Consider the following 15,820-nt stretch of genomic DNA (forward strand, 5'->3'; position numbering starts at 1 on the left):
ATTACTCCAGTTGCTACTAGTTTTTGACTGTAAACTCCAGAGATCAACACATTTTCAGTGGATGTGACAGGAAAGGGCAAAGAGGGGTGGTCATGGGTAGACAGAAGAGGAAAAGAGCAAATTAATTTACCTTATGCAGGGAAAAGGTGCGAACACAGAAGGTGGCGAGCTCCATTGTGTCCAGCAGGGTGACCTGCAGCATCCCGTACGTCTCTGTGCCGCGACTTGGCCAGTACTGGTCACACTTTATCTACATGGGTATAGGCAAATCATCCTCATCCTCATAATTACTGTTTTTAGACTATAGCAACAATACTCCTCAATTTCATCAAATGTATTAACTGAACAGCGCCTAAAACTATAACATGCAGATAAACATTGCAGCTATCGTCAGTAGGTAAAGACCTGATTTCTTACCCGAGACTTCTCCTCCAGGCGTGTCATCATGACGACAGAGGCAGTCCGCTGCTCCCAGACCATCCTCCAGAAGTCCCCGAATGTCTCCGCCAGTGGCCCCTGGGTAGCAATGTAGGCATTCTGCTTCCGGTAGCCATCAATGTAATTGGCGTTGATGTAGTCACTCCCCAGGATACCTGCAAATGAGAAGCTTGTGAGACTTTTGCTAAATGACAATCTGCATGAGCAGCAATGTATATTAACCTCCATGTAAGACATCAAACAGCCTAACAAACGGTTACTGCTGACAACAGGTGGCTGCTGGATGACTAGTGGACAACAACAATCAAACAAGACTCTGTCGCTGTAAATTCATGAGTCCCAGATCAAATCCACCCTCCTTCTTGTTCTGGATGAGTGCTGGCTGCACTTGAATGCACCTACGCTGTCTTGAGCACAGTTTGCAATTTCATCTGTCATGCAGATCCCCCCACCCCGGAACACAAATATTCTCAGACTCTTCAGTTACAATCTATAAAGATGGATTTTAACTTGCTGTTCTTTTTCAGCTGAGCCTCACCTTCTATGGGAGCCAGGATGACTCTGGTGTGGTCGTATGCTATGACGTTAGCATAGCGGTTTTTGGGCTTGTTGACTTCCAGGTTTGAATGCTCCCAGGTGAACTGCTGACTAGGGTCGATGGACTGAGATGAAACAGCAAATACAGACACATTAACAGTGGGTGGCGGTGTATTTAGTAACGCATTTGAGGATAATGGAAAGGGAGTGCTCTGAAATGTAGGGAAGTTACAGCAATAAACTGCACTACTGAATAAATCATGAACATGTAGTCTGCAAACAGAGATACAAATGTCTAATAAGATCTGCTTTATGGAGCAGAGGCTTAACATCTCCAAACAATAAGGATGTTATCTATTTATTCATATGGAATAATAAGTTATTTCTCACCTCGTACTCCTGGGAGAGTCTCAGGTTGTCATTTGCTTTCAGCAGCTCTATATGCTCCGCCAGCTCGCTGATGGGGATGGGAGGATGGCTCATCATTCCTGTGTGACAACAAGGGTTGGAGGTGACATAGACTTTAGCTGAATAACCTTGATTATCACTCTTATGCAAAGATGTGAAGATAATTATTCAGTCAGAGAAAAACACATATGATTAAGGAACATGCTGAGGCAAAAAAAATCAATTTTGATCCATGTGCAGAGACAAAACGAGGCGCGTCTTGTTCGTTTCTAAATTACTTTTCTTTGATAAATTGCTTTCTATGTGATCAGAGGAGCAACGACTGAAGAAAAAAAACAAAAAAACAGACAGAACACTAATTAGAAGGGTGGCACACACATAGTTGAACACAAACAAAGGAACCAACCTATGCCTCCTACAGTCATTTCTTTTCACAGCTGCAGCAAGGAAAGAGAAACTATTGTGATCCATTCTCCTTTCAAAAGGCAAATAGCTACAACATTAGATCAAAGTATGTACACAATCCATTTAATGCTGAAGTGAGTCTGCATTCTCAGTGAATTATAATGCATGTCGATACCCTATGAAAGCATTTAAGCTGTTACAGTTATCAAAACCAGGCTCATATCAGTGGTTATTTTCTTCTACAGCCTGGCGCTGCAGCACTCGCAGGTAATCATGACAGAACGCTCCTGTCACGACCAAAATGACCTCAGATAGCATCAGCCGGTTTTGGTGGAAACAAATTTCATCTCTGCCAAGCATCTCAAAGGCACAAATCTCAGGAGAGAGAGGTTGGTGAGGAGGGGGCTTCAAGCTTGCTGCCACAAAAAAGTAAAAGAAAATTCTTATGATAGAAAAAAAGAGCTGAAATGCTGCACTATGTGCTTCGCCAGGAATGCGTACCAAAGACCTACAAACCTTCAAATATGTATTAAATAAAATACAGTATCATTTGACATTATATATCCTGTCAGTAAAGACCTTCCTCTATGGTGACACATCCTGCTGCTTTTTCAACAAGCTTCTATAAACTGCAACCATAGGAATATAGTGAGAACAGTGATCAAGTTCCTTCAGGCATGTGTTTTTTGGAATGCTGTTAATTGAATGGAAGAAATGAAAGCACGGCCAAAGCAGCTGTGCTGTTAGATCTCACTCGGTGGGGGTGGGGAGCGGCAACATCCATGTAGCTCCTTCACAGTGAGCTGTTTACTTGGTTATGCCGGCAAGAATAGAGTCAAATCCTTTACAAATTCCTGTATCACAGTTAATCCACAACACACCTTTTGATGTATAATTTTAACTCAGAAACATTCAAGAGTGATAAGACTGATTTCTGTAATTTCTGTCTGTTCAGATGTGTTATCTGCAGCGTGGCATGTGGGGTGTAGGCGGGTAGAGATGCTCAGATTTTGTCACACCGCTATGACTCAACCGTGACTAACCGCTGACGGTACTACCTGGGCAGTGGCCATTTTGATCTCAGAAACAAATGAAAGCTGCCAGGTACATGCTGGCTGGTATGCGGAGGAGTACTACTTCCACAATCTTGTCTGCATAATCTTCCCAAAGTTAAAATTAGATTCATGAATATTTCATAATCAAGTAATGAACAATCAGAAGGATACTTTATCATGCAAATACAAGGTGCATGTTTGGGTACATGGCTCATACCGGGAGTCTGGAAGTTGATGCGTCTCATCTCCACGGGGTCTGTCGGGTGATGGGCCATCATCTCTGCATTGCTCAAAAGGCTCTTAGTCCCTGGTTCTGAGTCCTTGCGCTTGCTTCTCGGTGAGTCAAAAGCACAATTAGCGCATGTAAACAATCAGGAAGCAAAACCTCAGGCACAGTGCTAACACACCATCAGCATGGCTACTTGACTTGAGCAAACACTGCATTAAAAGATATGATGTTTTACTGCTTTGTACAAGTTCTCTGGCAACATGTAATTGCTGTGGTTTAAAAAGAACACTGGTTTAATCTTACCTGTCAGGTTTGCTGATTCCAGTGAAACAAAGGCAAGGGAAGGAATAATTAGAGGAAGAAAAGGAAGGAAACAAGCAGATTGTTAGAGAGGAAAATCTATATTTTGCATTAGTATTCAAAAGCTTGATGGCTTGGAGCACATCTTACAAGCAGGGTCAGACTGATAGATGTCTGAGGGTAGAACAAACTTCTAAATTGGAACAAATCTGATGAATATCAGGCTGAAATGTGAGCATTGTTGAGAGGATAGTCGAACATTAAACAATTTCTAGTACAAGAAGAATCAGTGGGAGCTGCTAGCAGAACTTCATGTGGTTAAAGAGTAAGTCTGGTGATATTCAGTTTATTTTATTGTTAAAGAATCCTAAAAGAAAAACTAACACTTAATTTATCTGACTAACAAGTACTGCCTGTGCAGCCAAAGGTGGGTTTGTGCCATTGACCTCCACTGTTGCTGTGTTGTTAAAAACACATCAGTGACCAGGTGACATGTTAGTTCTGAGCAACAAAGAGGAAACATGTTGAAAGACAAAAGGACACATTATTGCTTAAATATATAAACCGAAAGACGTCCTTCAAGAGTCCTAATCAAAGCTGCCTTGGCGTTTGCCTCCTCTGACCTACACTCCAACTTTGTCTGATGATTGTAAACTTGACATTTAGTTTTTATAGAGTTCACTTCACTCACTTTTTGTAAAGGAGGATAGCGATGACGATGCAGATGATGAAGACCACAGCCAGGACAGGTCCCACCACCCAGATCAGGCCGTCACCTGCGTCGAGGGGCTGAGGGTCTGAATCTGGAGCAATCACTGAATCTGTGTAAGGGCTGGCCACATACATTTTCTGAAAACAAACACACAGGCACACAGTCAGGAAAACTGACTTCAAGACACCTGAGGTGCTGCTGTTTCAGCTTGTCTATTTTATAGATAGGCAGGAATAAGTAATAATAATAATAATAATTCAAGTGGTATATTTATGTCTGTTTAATTGCACATATACACCAGCAGTGCACAAGGCAATATCTCTTCTCCTGCCACAGTAGGTACACTCCCTCTTTATTAGTAATGGTGATGGAAGTACGTTTAGGTTATTGCCATTTGCTTACAACGCTTTGACTGATGTGAATTTATTGTTTTACCAGCGAGGACATATTGATTACAGTGTATGGTGACAGCCTGCAGGAGAGAGGCAGCAGGGAATGAGGGAGTGGTTATAAATGCTGGAAGACAAGGGATGTGAGGCGGTGGCTTTCATACCCCGGTTGTGGAGTTGAGCTCAGCCAGGATGAAGAAGACGTACTCCTGCCCCGGCTCTAGAGCTCGGTTCTCAAAGCCTCCGTAGTCCAGCTGATCCCCCAGGGTGAAGAACGCCGGAAGCGTGGCAGGTGTGAAACGAGCTGTGATGTAAGCTCGACGCAAGTCCACCTGCTTCTGCTGCCGAGAATCTCTCTGCCTTTGACTGATGTCTTTTAACAGCTGAGAGATGGAGAGCAAATAAAAGACAGAAACAGAGAGAGGGAAGACACACAGACAAGATCAAATGGGATCAATGTCAGCGACTAAAACACCGACAGTGAATTAAAATGGGTAAGCGTTGCCAGTTCTTAGCAACGGGATTGTGCGTGTGTGTTTATACTGTAGGTCCTCCCATGCTTCCAGACAGAGACGTCACTGTGTGCTTTCATTGTTGTGGTTCTCACCTCTTCTAGGTCCATTTCATCTGGGCTCTTGAGCGGTTTGATGACACCACGGGCTCTCTTCAGGGGAACCACCACAACATAAACATTCCTGTGGGAGCAGAGGATGACAAACAACATAACACCAGCTGCACTGCTATAACAGCAAACATGTCTCAACAGTTTTCATGCTTACTTGCCATCTTGTTGCTCTAGAGATATCTTAGGCTTCCTGCCAGTCAAATAATGCTAGTGAAATGCCCCACACCTCAGAGACCGCATCTGACCTAACTACAACGAGACTGTCTATGAAATCCCAAAATGTCTTACTTGACAGGAGTACGAGTCTCCAGCGACGGCAAGATTATGGTGATGGTGGTCTCAGTGTCACGGGTGTGGTCAATCTCAGGGCGGCGGATGGTGATTGGCGGGGAGGTCTTGGCAGTGATGCGGTGGCGAAGGCCTCCCATGTTGCCTTCAGGAGCAGTGATCTTGAAGTCATAGCTGGTGTCAGGTTGCAGGTTTCGGATGACTGCCTTTCTCTGATGAGCATCCATCTCCATCTTCTCCCGGTTATACTCCACCTGGAAGATGGGAAGAGAGTTGTTGAAGTTAGGTCATGGGCTGAGTAACTGAGTATTACACTGTTATACTGATACTTTTAATTAAGTAAGGGATCTGAGTACTTCTTCCACTACTGGCAAAAACAACAGTTCAGTTTGCCAGACAATTAGTAGAGTATCCAGCCCAAGAAATAGTCAGACAGATAACCCCCTGTAAAATGTTTTTGTCTGCAAAAACATACAGTATTAGATGCACACTAGTGAGCTTTAGAGGTGCTGGAGGCAGATCTTATATATATCATGTTTCTTTTTCATTTTACATAACACCAGCATCCTGTGGGTGAAACAATAAATGTCAATCCATCCACCACTGGGAGTATAATTTAGGTTGGGGCCATACATACTGTATGGTAATGTAAGTATTACAGTTATAAACACCAGACAAATATGTAATTTCTAGGTTATACAGTATTGCAGTTATTAACTGACTAGGCATATGTCAGCACACATGTTCATAGAGAGGGTCATGGACATACAGTAAAGCGATAGGGGTTGCTGCTCTCTGGAAACTCCCAGGTCAGAAGAACACTGGTCTTAGTGGCCAAATTGACTGAAAAGTTCCTTGGCACATCTGGGAAGCAAACAAACAAACAAACAAACAAACAAACAAACAAACAGTCACTTGTGATGAACCATTTTACTGAAATCAGTAGTTCCTCTGCTTTCCGGCTGAAGACCTGTATAAAAGGAGGACATGTCAGTCAGATCTGCTACTGGGGGAAGAACACATGATGGTTAGGAGGATGGGCAGGTGAGGAGGAGAGTGGGTGGCAAGAGTAATGAATACAAGTAACAGACAGGCTGGTTGTGGGAATGTGACATGCCACATTCTTAGTGTGTAAGGTTTGTCGGACTCAGCAAGTCAGCGGAGGCTCTGGAAACGGTGGCAGTGAAGGTCTATCAGATAAAAAAGACTTACCTGCAGATACAGCACCAGACACCGGTTTCACTTGACTTCAGACTGAACACTTACCTTCTGTGTTAGATATGATATATCCAAGCCCTGTACTGACTTTTACCTGAGGGTCTGTTATAAGCAATGCTCTTGAAGCAAACATCCAATAATAGTCAGGCTGCTTCCACTAGTGGTGAAGGGTAGGTGATAAAGGTAGAAGTGAGCGGGTGGAGGAGATACGGGGTAGTAGTTGTGTTCCCCTGGACTTTGAGGTTCTCAGCTTCTCTGATGTGCACAGGTGAGAGGTTGACCTGTAATAACTGGTCCAGACGTCATTTAGTTTAGTGTTATGGAGTGAATTCTACATTAAAGGGAATGGGGAAGTGAAGCTGAACCGGTGCTTACAAGATGACTTGTGCTCCTGAGGCCCGAGGCCTGCCCTACCTGTTTCAAAGGCCAGGGTTTGGCACACCAGAGGTGGGCTGAAGGGGCCCGGCCCTGCTTTGTTGTGGGCTTTGAGCTGCAACTCGTAGACTGTGCTGTGATTGAGGCCCAGGATGGTGTAACTGGACTCACTTGCTGGCAGTGTTATCAGCCATGGAGAAACAGAGAGGGCTGGTAAGGCATAGGGGCCAGGGTCAGCAGAGGGTCTGGGGTCTGCAGCCTCTTTGTAAGCTATGGTGTATTCTGTAATGACACCGTTGGACTCCTCTGGGGTAGGGGGCAGCCAGGAGAACTGGAAGGAGCAGCATGAGGCATTAACAAAGCCAGATATTTTGGGGTATCCCAGGGGCGGGAACATGGGAACTGTGATCTCCTGCTGGACTACATCTCCATAGCCTGCTGTGCTCTTCGCAGAAAGGACAAAGATGTAGGAGGTGCCCGGGGAGAGGTCTCTGACAGTGAAGTTTTTCTCCCGATTCGTGAAATCCACTGTGGTGTCTAAAGAGGTATTCTTCAGGCCAAACTGTAGGCGGTAGCCCTGGATTTCTACTGGGGCCCCTCGGCTATCAGAACCAGGTTCAGAGCACTCTAGCGGAGGAGCCCACCGCACCATCACTGATGGACCTGATCCTGGATGCAACCAAAGGGAGGGGGGGCCAGGCACTGCAAACGACAGTGTAGGCGGTGATATACATACACAGTATATATATATAAACATGTACCATCTAAATCTTATAAAAGAATTAGAACTGATTCAGTGGTTTATTTGCCGCTAGCTCCTGCTGCAGCTTACTGTAAGATCAATTCTTTAGTATTTTGCTAAATCCAGTGCACTGAACCCTACACTTGGCATATGCTTACCAATCCCCAGGGTATGCACCAGCTTGGCTTTGCTGTGTGCTCCATCCCCTTTGATGGTGTATGCTGCCACTGAGACAGAGTACAAAGTATCTGCTTTCAGACCTCCCAAAATCAGCTCCTATAGGAAAATACAAAACACCAACATGTAATACTGCTAACTCATTCTTTAAAAATGAGACTACACCGATCTACGTATTCTCTTTCTTTGCAGTCATGCATCAGTGAAAAATTATCAAAAAGTTACACACAGAGACTAATCAAATCCCTAGTGCTCAAACTTAATGAGGATTTCATATCTGTCTCTGTGTAATGTGCTGGATGCATTAACAGGGACTTCATTTATAGTGAGAAGAGGGTGGGTAGCCTGCACTCACATACTGAGTCAAGTCATCCTCCTCCATCTTATTGCAGAAATAAGACACACCCCGCAGGCAGCCGAGCCAAACGAGATGAGTGAGTCAAAGGACCAGAGAAGAAGGGGAGGATGTTTAATGATCAAATAAATGAACATTATTTAATAATTTAAATGTTCAGTTAGGATGTAACCTGAAACTCGTCCAATAAGAGATCTTTGATCCGGGGGAGGTTGCGTGATTCAGTGTTTTCTACACGACTGAAATGCACCTGGTAACCACGGATCTGGCCATGCTGTAACCAGGGCAACACTGATCGCCAAGTAACTCTCAGTGCTGAGGAGTTGAGTGGCTGGACATCCACTTGACGAGGGGCTGCACCAGGAACTAGGCAGACACACCACGCACACACACACACGCACACACACACACAGAATTAATTAGGTGACCCACTGTCTAGCCAGTAAATAATCAACTAAGCAATCAATACTGTTTAGGTCTGATCTACAGCTCTCACTCTTACCATCCTCATCAGTTCTGCAAAGCACAGCCAGGCTGCTGGGTCCAGTGCCCTCTGTAGTGGACGCTGCAATGGTGATGCTGTACCAGCTCCATTTCTCCAGCCCCTCTACCAGTGTCTGCCCCTGCTTCGCTGGGACAGGAAGCCCCTTTACCTCCTGGCCCTGACCTCCGCCTTCTGCTCCAGAAACTCTCTGGTATCTCAGCTCATACTCTGCCAACTCGCTATTCTGGCCCTCCCTTGGAGGCGGCGTCCAACTTACTCTCAGTGAGGTGGAGCTGGCACTCTCACAGGACACACCCTTGGGTGCAGCTGAGGGCTCTGTTTGGACAAGGGGCAAGGAGGGCAGTTGGCAGAGTTTAGGAAGAGACACAAAAGAATGGGGTGGAATAAACAAGAGAGGGGAAAATACAAGTAAAAAGATAGGCAATATGGATAAAAAGGAAACAATAAAAAACTAAGGTAAACTGAATTGAAAGAAATAAGACAAACATGACTCAGGCAAAAAAGGGGAGCAAACGCATAATGTAAGAACCAGGGATAATGTAAGAACATAATGATATAAACCAGAGACGAGACTATTGATCCTGAGTGGACAACTTAATTATACCCAAGGAGAATGTGCATCTGATACCCAGTGATTTTATTTTATCCTTTGACCAGAGCTAGTGGCATAAAAGGATCCAGATTTATGAATGAAAAACAAAATAAAAAAGCAGGGACACACAAGTTAGTGCACAAGAGCACAGACAAATATATCCATTTCCTAACAGCAGGCCCCATGATGGCACAATCCTTGAGTCCTCAGGATTATAGAGTGGTCTGATACTTTCCACAGCTGACTAGGGCGAGGTTTGGGGCTTCACAGAGGGAAGAAAAAAAACAAAAACAAAACAAAGTGCAACAGATCTCATATAGTGCCGAAAGGATTTAGTTGCAAGTTAGAAAAAAGAGAAAAGAGAACAGCAAGGCAGAGAGATAAAGGCACTCAGACGGATATTGAAAGTCAGGCTAGAATGATGAATTGGAGACAAGGACTGAATCAGAACTAGACTGGAATATTTACTGCAACAAGCACAAGAAGTCATAGACCCAAAATCACACACCTTCATAACCACAGTTCTCTGAACTGTAGGTATCACTCACTGTATAGAATATTCCTTAAAGCTACAGTATGTGCCTTTCCTCAAAATCCTTTAGTTTAAATGTACTTCAAAACATACCTTAATGTGGAGAGGTGCTGTCAAAGGCTTTTAGGATGTGGGCTCATTAAACAGCCTGGCAGCAATGGAGAGTTAATCCCTTCTAAAGTTTCTGACCAATCAGAGAAGGCCTAAATCAGGGGAGGGAGATCACAGCTGTAAATCAACACATGAACCCACTTCTGGTCTATTACTTCTCTTGTGCTGAGGGTTCAAACTAGTATTATCTGCAGGAAGTTATCACACACACACACACACACACACACACACACACACACACACACACACACACACACACTAGGAATCTCCCTGTTCCTGCATTAGCTGAGACAGTGTAGACAACAAGGATGTAGGGTAACGGAGCAGGGAGGGAGCTGTGGCAAGAGTGGAGTTGTTTGCTTCTGAGTTTAGTACTAGTTTGATTTCCAGAACTTGTGTAGTGCGGCTTTGAAGAGCACACACACTCACGCATGCAAATGGAAAGCACGGCCGAGGCGTCTGGGCCTGTGTGTGAGCTCGGAGTGTATAGAACATGTGTGTATGTGTGGGAGTGTAATAGTCATAGCTGACAGGTTCAGGTATCTATCCACTCAGCCGTACAGCCACTGTTCTGTTGGCCTCAGGGGACAATCTAGATGTGCACCAAAGCTTGGCGATAACAAAGCACACTGGGAAATGAATTCTGCTGCATGAAATAGTCTGCTTATCTGGCACCTTCACTTTCCTGCACCAACCGCCCCCACCCCCCCCCTTCCTGTTGCCACCTCCTCCAATGTACCACCTTGATCTGTCTTTCTTTTTGGGAGAGTGAAAGGAGAGCAGCTAAAATCGTTTAGCCCATTCTGTACTCAGTTCTATAAAAGATCTGATTGTGAATACACAGAATGAACATTTGCGTCTGGTTGAGTGATTGTAAGTACTTGACAAAAACTTACCGATGCAGCGATAAAGTGCCTCAAACCGTAGGTTTTTTCTCTGACAAGCCAACTTTATTAATTCTTTTCCTTGCACGATTTCCTCTGTTATCTCTGCATTTCTTTCTTCTTGAGAGCAGATATAAAATAACTTGATATCCCAGGGTAAGATAGTGGAACTTATTTGAATCTTACCAGATATCAAGTGATTGTGTGGGGGGAAAAAGAAAAACGGAGACAAGGGAGAGAATCCATGTTCAGATACAGACTGGCCGGCACTCACCTGTCAACATAGCAGGCCAAGCACCATCCTTTAATGCTCCTCGCCACTGGCTTCCTCGCCTCTGGCTGCTAGCCAATAAGTGGCAGACAGTTTTGTCCTTTCAAAGACATTAGACACTGATAGAGTGGGAAAAGCGAAAGGAGGGTGAAGGAAAGGAAGAGTGAAATATTAAGAGGTGCTCCATCTCCATCTGTCACGATGTTTTGGCTGTGTAAGAAAGAAAGAGGCTGAGCGGGGGAAGGAAGGCACAGTCAAACGTAGATGGATGATGGGAGGGGGGTTGAACAGATGGGTTGATAAACAAGATAGATGGAGAGATGCAGAGATGGTTCCCAGGTTTTACCAGGTCAGGCGCTGAGGGCAATATAATTTGAGCTCTGTGTGTGTCTGTGTGGAGGACAAAATATTTGCATGAGATTTGTGTATAAAAATGGAATATAATACAATTATAATCTGTGGGATCTGTGTGTGTGCCCACAGGTGCACTGTGACCCCAGTCAGACAGAGACGTACTGGCTTGTGACGTCCTCTGCACCAGTTCGTTAGTGAAAGCTCCGATGCCTTTGCTTGAGATGGCAGCCAGGGAGAAGGAGTACTCTATGTTCGCTTTCAGACCCTCCACAGTGTAAGAATTCCTCGGCCCAAAGGTCAGCTTCTCCTGCAAGAGAGAGGACAGAGGAGCAGCAGATGGGATGAGAGGTGGTGTGAGGGGAGTGAAAAAGAAAATTATTACAGGAGAGATGGAAAGAGAAAGAGCTGAGACAGTGGTGCTTCTCTTGTTAAAAAAAAAATCAACTGAGCAGATTTATACAGAGTGTGAGAGGTCTTACCAAACTGCCAAACTTGACAGGTTTATAGAGCAGCTCGTAGTTGACAATGCCCTCCTTGGTGTAAGCAGGTTCCCAGGTCAGCTCAATGCTGGTGTCTGTCACCCTACCAACTCTGAACTTCCCTGGTTGGCCTGGGACTGAAAAGGCCAGGACAACACACGCTCAGTAACGTGTATCCACAGTAATTTGTTTTAGCCTTTATCATTTTTTTTTCAGTTTGTTTTCTGCTTTCTTTATCAGCTTCTCACTATATGTGATGGTATCCTACTGGTTATTTCATATACTGCACCTACACCTAGGGGTAGGTGTCTTTTATTTAAAAATGGTTTCAAACCAAATAATTTGAACCTAACCTAATTTTTCGGGTTATTTAAAGACTTATCACTTCAAAAATGATGTTTTCACCCAAATCTTTTGCAAAAAATGTGTATTTTCTTTGAATTCTTTATATTCTTGTATTTGCTTGTACACTGTGCCACTGCAGACATCCAGTGGCGCTACATTAGCTCACCCTTCATGAAATCTTAAACCACTAAGACCATCAGATTTCTGAATAATCATCTCTTTATACCTCCCATCACATTAAAACCTCCAGCTTCACAGCAGCTGTCACAGCCACATGAGCAACACCAAGGTTAGAGAAACAGTTTTTGGCTGTTAATCCCCGTTTTCTTTTCATAAATCTCCACAGTTCTGTCCCAGCAGGCAGAATTTATTCATTCCGAAGAAGTCATATTCTCTGACAGGTCAAGCTTATTTACAAAGCACAGTGGATTTCTTTACTTTACATAAGTCACTCGAATAAGCTACTTAACAGTTTGTAAACTCGCACACACACAAACAATGACTCATTTGTGCTCTGCCACACTCGCATATCTGAAAAACAACCTCTACTCCCCTACCCATGAATAAATGAAGACCGCTACTTATTCAATATCTATGCACCAGCATGCATGGTAAATTGACTCACTCGCACAAACATCTACCAGTGGTTATGCACACACACTCGTTCATGGTCGCACACACACTGACCTCCAGGCATGACTTTAACATGCACGGGGTCTGAGAAGGGTCCGTCTCCCACAGAGGTGAAGGCTAGGACCTGGATGGTGTAGGTTTCTGAGGTTATGAGGTTTTGAATGGTGGTGATCACACTGTCCTGGACGTTATGGATCTGCCACTCATTGATAGGCCTGGACGGGTCCATGGTGTAGTACACGCGATAGCCTTTCACCTACAGAGAAGTAAAGAGTGAGAGGAAAGGCTGCTACATAGAGAGTAGAGCTCAGTTTGTTGGATAAGATTTTAAGGTCATCTCACTGTCCTTCATGCATGGTAATCCTTAATACCACCTTTCACAGCCAAGGCCATCATCTGTGAATGTGGATTTGTTGGTTCAGTGTTTGTTAAAAGGTCATTGTCACAAGGAAATATCCTCAAATTTCTGATGCCGTTGACTCCGATAAGCAAATCTCACTTGACAAAACCAGCTCCAGTACAAGCTGAGTGTCATCAGACTAGTGCATAAGATATAATCACTACACCTCCTCCTATGGGATTTGTTTATGAGCAGTTCAGAGTATATGTAATCTCCGTCACCATGCCATTGCCCTCACCCTCCACCTCTACCACTCCTCCTGTTATTACGTTTTAATATCTATAATCCCCATGTGCTCTCACTTCATGCTTGCACTTTTATGAACCTGTTGTACGGGTAGGCAAGCTAGAAAAAAACGGAAATAGGCCTCAAGAGGAAGTGCTCTTAACTTAGAGCGTACAGCCCAATTACCTTTTCTTTCTTTAGAGAGAGGGGAAAGTAGCAAGGGAGTTACAGGAGGGAAATCTCTGGCACGACATATCCCTGAAAAGTGCACAAACCTGCACACTGGAATAAAGCTCCCAGTGGTGACCTCATCATATTTATAATACATATACATATAATGTAGTCCAGTACAAATTGTGCAGGTGTACCTCATAAACTGGCCGGTCAGTGTAATTTCAGTCACACATTACTTTAAGTCATTGTATTTAGCATTTATAAGCAGACGTTGTAAACACATGTAAAGACATTTGAAATAAATTACTATTATTATTATTTGATAGCAATTCTAACTTCTCTTGTTAAGACAAATTTTATATTATTACAAATGTGTTTTATTATATTGCCATTCCTTATTCATCAGCCTCCAACTAGGGGTGCCCACAGGAGAAGTAACAGTGGTTTAAAAATGCATTAAGGACACTTTAGAAGAAGTGAAATTATGGGCAAAAATGTAAGTTAAGATATTTATATATACTTGTGTTACGTTTTCTCACAGAGCTCAGCTGAGAGATGACAGACTGCATCAGAAAGTTTAAGCATCCCTTAGTTTTGACTAAAGGGACACAGAAGGTACATTTCAGAACTCTGGATTTAGTAGACGGGAGCTAACACAGAAAGGAGCAAGGCTTTTGTTTCGAGCAGCAGTGATTTTGTGGCAGACATCTACCACCCATTTTGGAACATTTTCCTGTATAACACCAGCAGATAAAATGTAAATGTATGTTTACTAATGGCAGTAGATCAAAAAGAGTCGCCTCATCCCACCTGTCCATTGGGCTCCTCCGGCTCCTCCCAGCGCACCATCACGGTGTTCTGAGAAATAATGTGGGCCTGGACATTTCGAGGAGGGCTGGCTGGTGCCTGCTCTCCTGTGCGAGCCTCCACACGTGTAGACGGGGGCCCCTGGCCGATGCTGTTGAAAGCCGACACTCTGATTTCATACTCAGTGTTGGGGTACAGTCCCCCGATGCTGTAGCGGGTGGTGGTGATGCCGTCCACCGTCTCGTACTTGCTGTCTGGACCTTTGGCTCGATACTGTATGATGTAGTAGGAGACGGGGTCTGGGTTGCCTGAGTCCCAAGTGATGGTCACACTGGTAGCGGTGGTCTCTGTGACAATGGGTGTGCCAGGAGGCTTTGGCAAAGCTTGGACAGAGAGAAGATGAAGAAAATTATACTTCCTTCTACTGTATACTGTGTATTATCTGTTGGTTTCTGTCCATTCTGTACATATTTAACTTAATATATATGTATATAAACTTTAACTATGTAGTTAGATGCTAATCTGCATTTTGTTGTACTCTTACTCAGTGTATGCAATTACAGTAAAGTTGACACAAAGTTCAATAATTCAATAAAAAATTTGAGGTCAAACTACATTAGTCATTTTTGTGAAGGAACTTGCAATAATCTACACACTAAACGGCCTTCCACACTGCTATGCATCAATGATAAATGCACACCGTTATTACTGACCCAATCCTACTTATCTAGTCTTTCTTGGTACAGTACAGGGCAAATTTATTTGACAGGAGTCAGCAAAGATGACCTCGCTGGAAATTTTTACTAACCGGTTCTCCTGGCAAGCAAACATTTGGAAATACGCATGAGACCAAATCAAACTGAATATTTTCTTCAATAAAACAATGACTGAGGTCCTTTTCCACAGCCTTTTCTCTGTCTATGAACCAAAACAATTAATCCTGCTATTAGAGCATCCCTTACTCTTGACTAAGACCTGTGCAGTGGCCTCGATGATACCCAAGCTACTCATGGCCACACAGCTGTAATTCGCAGACTCCCGGACACTGTTGAGCTCCAGCACATTGCGGCCAATCGGCATTTCATCCTCGGGGGTCAGGTCCTCGGTGCCCAGCATCCACTTGACGTAGGGCATGGGCGAACCCACGGCCACACAGGTGATGTTGACACTGCCTCCTGGCATGATCTCATGGTTGGAGGGGAGGATGGAGAAACGAGGGGGCACACGGCGCACTGGGAAAGGAGTAGAGCCGGGG

General features: G+C 44.1%; 1 protein-coding gene across 1 annotated transcript in view; it reads right to left on the reverse strand.

The window, feature by feature from the left end:
* The window catches only part of LOC109969344 (receptor-type tyrosine-protein phosphatase delta-like), a 64,615-nt gene that overhangs the window by 7,933 nt on the left and 40,862 nt on the right, over window positions 1-15,820 (reverse strand). Inside the window, 20 exon segments of the mRNA XM_020616165.1 lie at window positions 131-250; window positions 418-593; window positions 977-1,100; window positions 1,366-1,463; window positions 3,061-3,173; window positions 4,064-4,221; window positions 4,638-4,856; window positions 5,081-5,168; window positions 5,387-5,670; window positions 6,180-6,250; window positions 7,019-7,681; window positions 7,880-7,997; window positions 8,254-8,280; window positions 8,426-8,619; window positions 8,756-9,073; window positions 11,665-11,809; window positions 11,982-12,118; window positions 13,014-13,215; window positions 14,569-14,948; window positions 15,528-15,797. Of these exon segments, the coding sequence (XP_020471821.1) occupies window positions 131-250; window positions 418-593; window positions 977-1,100; window positions 1,366-1,463; window positions 3,061-3,173; window positions 4,064-4,221; window positions 4,638-4,856; window positions 5,081-5,168; window positions 5,387-5,670; window positions 6,180-6,250; window positions 7,019-7,681; window positions 7,880-7,997; window positions 8,254-8,280; window positions 8,426-8,619; window positions 8,756-9,073; window positions 11,665-11,809; window positions 11,982-12,118; window positions 13,014-13,215; window positions 14,569-14,948; window positions 15,528-15,797 (3,905 nt within the window).

Source organism: Monopterus albus, unplaced genomic scaffold (genome assembly GCF_001952655.1).
Source record: "Monopterus albus unplaced genomic scaffold, M_albus_1.0 scaffold172.1, whole genome shotgun sequence".
NCBI lineage: Eukaryota > Metazoa > Chordata > Actinopteri > Synbranchiformes > Synbranchidae > Monopterus > Monopterus albus.